Here is a 5,796-nt window from a genome sequence, read left to right as displayed (position 1 = left end):
CAGCTAAATATATTTCAAATTACACCCTACTGCATTTTTTAAGGATTACTTTTGATAATGGTAGTGCTATGCAAGCAGTGTTGGATAAGCAAAAAAGTTAATAAAAAGAAATAGAGATTTCGCGCGCGTGTGTGTGTGTGTGTGTGTGTGTGTATGTGTGTGTGTGTGATAAGAGTGACAGAAAACAAAATACGATTAGTCATTTGAAGTAGGATATTGTTTGAAGAGAGGAGGGAAAAGCATAAATACATATTTATTCCCAGTGTCATCTTAGCCTTTCGTTTTCAACAGGCAATGATACCAGTAATACACTGCAAGTCTGTAGATTAATCGATTATAAACGTTCCCTCTCAAAAAACTGGCTTCGTGCCCAGTCAAAAATAAATCAATATCGACTGAAAAAAAAAAACGAAGAATGAAAAAGCTCTTGAAAAAAGAACCCCAAAAATACTCTAACTAGAATGCACAGCAGAAACAAACAAGAGCGAGATGGAGAAGCAGAGACATAGCAGGGAAGCAATGAGTGTGTATGTGTATGTGTGTGTGTGTGTTAGAGAGAGAATGAGAGGGGGAAAGAGAGAGGAAAAAGAAACAGTGAATTAACGAGAATAAGAAACACTGATAATGTGAAAGAGAAATGGTTAGAAAAAGACATTAAGATCTAGTAACGTGTGTGTGCGTGTGTGTATATATATATATATATATATATATATATATATATATATATATATATATATATATATATATATATATATATATATATATATATACAGAGAGAGAGAGAGAGAAGTGAATGGATAGCGCAGACACATGATAGAAGTGAAGCGAAACAGAAAAGTGAGTATCAGAAGAGAGATGTAAAAAGAAAGAGAACTGGGCGAATTCAGTAAAGAAAGATGAGATAAGGAACAGTAGAGTGAATAGATTAAAGATAGAGAAGAAAAAAACAGTGGTAGAAAAGCGCGAGAAAGAGAGAGGAGAAAAAGAGAGCTAATCAGTATAGGAAAGAGAGTGGGGATAATCACAGAAGAGAAACTGGAGAGAGAGATACTATTGAGGTCATGAAATGAGTGAGAAAGACAGGGATAGGAGAAAAGTAAAGAACGAATAAGAAAGAAAATGTAGAAAGAGAGAATGAGAGGAAGAACAGTGTGAGTATTGATATCAATAATGAGAGGAAAAGAATGAGTGAAAGAAAGACGATGACTGAGATGAGGAGAAACTAGGATGAGAAAGAAAGAAAAGTGGTGGCAGAAAATGAGGTAGGTAAGATGTATTGAGGTCAATACAGAGAGAGAGAGTGAGAGAGAACGAAAGTGAAAGAGAAAGAGAAAGAAATAGTAGTGCATTAAGGAAGAAGACAATTAGATGAAGAGGAAGCGAAAGGAAATATTACTACATTGGTGAAAGTGGAGAGCGAGAAAACCTCTCAATAAAACGCTTCTCCGTGCTAAAAGAGAACGGACAGAACAACTTTTTTTTTTCAGACACCCTATTTCCTGGGTGAAAAAGACCTACACACACACAAAAAAAAAAGACCAAGAAGGACATATATTTATATATAATTGTAAAGTGATAAAAAAAAATTCAAACTACGTAGAGAAAGAAACGGTTAAAATAACGGTCGTAGGGGAATTTAATATTTGGTAAGACATACGTATAAAATTGTACATAATACGAAAGAATTGTCACTCTGACAGTAATATACTTTATATATATATATATATATATATATATATACACTCACACATATATATATATACACACACACACACACATATGTACATTTATTTACATGCGTATATTTATGTATATTTACGTGCGTATATACATATATCTGCATTTGTTTGTTAGTATTATAACTGAGTGTGTGCCGGCATCAGATAATAAAACGCGGACTGACAATATATATTTATATATATATAGAAAGGCAAGGATGAGTGACAAAGAGTAAATGATACTCTTTTCAATAACAGCCGTTTCTTAATAATAGAACAGAAACATCACAGAAAGAAAAGATAATGCCATTATAAGTTCCACTACCACATTGAGAACAAACCACAACCGCAAATAGCTAAGAAAATATATATTTCTCTAAATTGCTCTCTCTTTCACTGTCTATCTTCGTTTCTCGTGGAATGTTTTTGAAAATATATTCATAAATAAAAAAATAACTAACTAACGAAAATATATATATTTTCTATTTTACATAAGTCAAAGAAAACTGAAAAAAAAAAAAACAAATGAACTTTGAAAAGCCAACTAGTAAAAACGAAAAAGACAACAAAACTTACGAAAAATACATAATATATGAATTTTAAAGCTGAACAAACGAAACAACACCTCTTCGAAGTAAAGGATTAAATAATATTGTTCTTTTAAGTAACTATATTATACATATATTATAACAGTGTCCAGCGACGCAACAATTTCGATATATTAAGGAACGAAAAAGCTAACCGGAGTGATTTATTTATTTACACCATCTTCATCTTTATATTAACACCATTTTTGTAAGTGGAAACCGAAAGGTGTTGAGCGGAAAATATTTATATGTAAGGTTCGTTATGCTTGTACACCTGTATGCGTTAGCGTGTGTATGTATAGCTCGTCCTCTCTCTCACTCAGTGAGTATAGCTCTTCCCTCTACTCTCTCTCTCTCCCTATTTCTCTGTATGTTAGTGTAGTTTTACCACTTCTCTCTCACTCACTCACTCACTCACTCACTCATATTCTGTATAACTTTATCTCCTCTCTATGAATCGTGTGTATAAGCTTCCCTCGTATCTATCACTTATATAATGTGAACAGCCCCTCTCCCACTTTCTCCCTCACTCTCAATCACCCTCTGTGCGAATACCTCTTTCTCTCCCATGTATGTATAATATTTGTGTGTGTGTTTAAGTGTGCGTGTTTGTATCTCTTGCCCCTTTTCTCTCATTGTAAGTATAGCTCTTACTCCTACTCTTTCCCTCTCTGATTCTCTCACTCGTAATAGTGAGTGTGTAGAGTGTAGCTGTTGCTTGTTGCTGTTTCGTTCTCGCTACTGTTCTATGCCCTCCCTCCATCTATCTTATTTCTACTCCTCCTCTACCTCCTACCTCGCTGCTTTTTTTCTTATTCTCTTTTCCTCACTTTCTTTTTCTCTTTCTCTTTTCTGTGCAGAAGTCAGTCTTTGACTCACATGTTCTCTGTGATGCCGTGTGGTAAGGCATACATACACGTTTATAAACATGTATGTTTAGCAGCATTCACACCTTTTTTACAAAAACAAGCTTGCTTTCTCTAGTTGTCGATAATTAGTGTGTATGAGTACGTGTGTGTATATATATTATGTTTGTGTATAGTGTAAATACATATAGTTGATAGCTTTGTTGATTTTTTTCCTTTTACTTTGTATTTCTGTCTCTCTCTTATCTATTTATTTTGTCGCGGTGTTTGTAAATATGTAATTTATATATCTTCATATATTTTTGTGTGTGTTAATTGCATAGAAGTTTAGTAGTATAAAGTGTGATTGTATATATACAAATATATGTATATATACCTACGTATGCTTGCGCGCACATGAAATATGCAAACAGGGGATAAAAAAGATGATACACATATGATGTGTATGAGTGTATAATATATATACATATATTTATATATTGTTCATATTGTTGGGTTTAACTACATAAGTGATTTAAGATTTTCCTTTTATCATTACGTGCACTTTCGGAATTCTTGGAAATTTCATAACTTTGGAAAAAAAAAATTATTTATTGATAACCCGGATTTTTTGTTAAAAGAAAACGAAACAAAGTTCACAGTATCTACCAAGTAAGGAATTATATTTACATTGAAAAGTTTCTTATCGTCTTGAATCAACTATCGAAAACTAACACACGTCGTTCACCATGGATATATTATCATTATTATCGAAGAAATGGACTTTTCCATTGTTGCTGATTGGTATTTTTTTCCAGACATGTATCGTCGTCTCGGAATCTGCAATACAGGATTTTAACGACACCTGCAATACTTTCTCGGATCCCTGTAGAAATGGCCTTATTATTCCCCGCTGGGAGCCAACAGGTAATCTTAGTCTTGGGGATAAAATCGCCAGAGCCATCATCTATTTTGTCCTCATGGTCTACCTTTTTCTTGGTGTTTCCATCATTGCTGATCGGTTCATGGCATCCATTGAAGTAATTACTTCCAAAGAGAAAGACGTTACCGTTAAAAAGCCGGATGGTACTACAACGATAGTCAGCGTGAGAATCTGGAATGAAACCGTATCCAATCTGACCTTGATGGCACTCGGTTCTTCGGCTCCTGAAATTATGTTGTCGGTCATTGAAATTTGTGGTCAGAACTTCAAGGCCGGAGATCTTGGACCTAGTACAATTGTTGGAAGCGCTGCTTTCAACTTGTTTATAATCACTGCCATTTGTATTGAGGTCATTCCAAATGGGGAAAGTAGGAGTATTAAACATCTTTCGGTGTTTTTCATCACGTCCATCTGGAGTGTTTTCGCCTATCTCTGGCTATATTTTATTCTATCTGTTATATCCTATGGAATTGTTGAAGTTTGGGAAGCCATACTAACATTCCTTTTTTTCCCAGCCACTGTGGTTACAGCATATGTTGCTGATAGGAAATTATTAAACAAATTTATTTCCAAAAAATACCGGGCTAGCAAACAAAAGGGAGTTGTAATCCAATGTGAAGGTTTGGATGCCGAGAATGCTGATGGCAAAGCAAACCACCTCGGAGAAGATGTAGCTTTCAAAGGACTTGACTCAGAAGAAACCGATGTTCGTGAATTTGAGCAGCATCGTCGAGAGTACATTGAAATTCTTCGTGAAATGAGAAAAAAAAATCCAACATTGGACATGAAAACTCTTGAAGACATGGCTGAAGCCGAAGCTGTAAATCGGGGCCCGAAGAGTCGTGCTTTCTATCGAATCCAGGCTACTAGAAAATTGACAGGTGGTGGTAATATTATCAAGAAGGCTAAGACACAAACTAGCATGCAGCTTTCTTCGACAACTGACCAGAAACCTGAAGATGAAATAACAAAGGTTTGCTTTGATCCTGGACATTACACTGTCATGGAAAATGTCGGTACATTTTATGGTACTGTTACCAGGGAAGGTGGGGACTTAAGCAAGACCCTCTATGTGGACTACAAGACTGAAGATGGTACAGCAAATGCCGGTTCTGACTATGTATACGCTGAAGGTACTCTTGTCTTTTATCCTATGGAAACTCACAAACAATTCCCAATTTCCATTATTGACGATGACATTTTTGAAGAGGACGAACATTTTTACATTCGTTTAAGCAATCTTCGAGTCGGCGACTCTCAGGGATTATTTGAGAGTGGTCAAGCGGAAGCAAAAGCCCAACTGGCCAATCCCTTCTTAGCCACTGTAATGATTTTGGATGATGATCATCCAGGTATATTTCAAATCGAGGAAAAGGAAATGTATGTTACTGAATCAAGCGGAGAAGTGGAAGTTCGCATTATTCGTACATCAGGGGCTCGTGGGCTTGTTAAAGTCCCATTCCATTCTGTGGACGGCACCGCTGTTCACGGGAAGGATTATGAACTCTTGGATAAGGAAATTTGCTTTGATAACGACGAAAATGAGTAAGTACTAACTTTACTTCTTATAATGTTTTAATATTTTAATATATATATATACACACACACACACACACACACACACACATATGATGTAACAACTATAAAACTATGAAGCTTGAAACACGTGTACCGCAGAATCCTTTGTGTTTTTGTTTTTATTT

At 35.3% G+C, this 5,796-nt stretch overlaps 1 protein-coding gene across 4 annotated transcripts in view; it reads left to right on the top strand.

The window, feature by feature from the left end:
* Positions 1–899: 899 nt before the first annotated feature.
* The window catches only part of LOC106882176 (sodium/calcium exchanger 3), a 318,219-nt gene continuing 313,322 nt past the window's right edge, over positions 900–5,796 (top strand). The window contains exon 1 of one of the 4 annotated variants that reach the window (XM_052968730.1): positions 900–5,638. In XM_052968730.1, the coding sequence (XP_052824690.1) occupies positions 3,900–5,638 (1,739 nt within the window). In that variant the 5' untranslated portion in view covers positions 900–3,899. The remainder of the gene's footprint in view (positions 5,639–5,796) is intronic. The other 3 variants (XM_052968733.1, XM_052968731.1, XM_052968732.1) reach the window with 3 other exon arrangements.

The sequence above is a fragment of the Octopus bimaculoides genome, chromosome 6, assembly GCF_001194135.2.
Source record: "Octopus bimaculoides isolate UCB-OBI-ISO-001 chromosome 6, ASM119413v2, whole genome shotgun sequence".
Taxonomy (NCBI): Eukaryota; Metazoa; Mollusca; class Cephalopoda; order Octopoda; family Octopodidae; genus Octopus; species Octopus bimaculoides.
The sequence above is the reverse complement of the archived record's forward strand: the minus strand, read 5'-3'. Positions and strand labels throughout refer to the sequence as shown.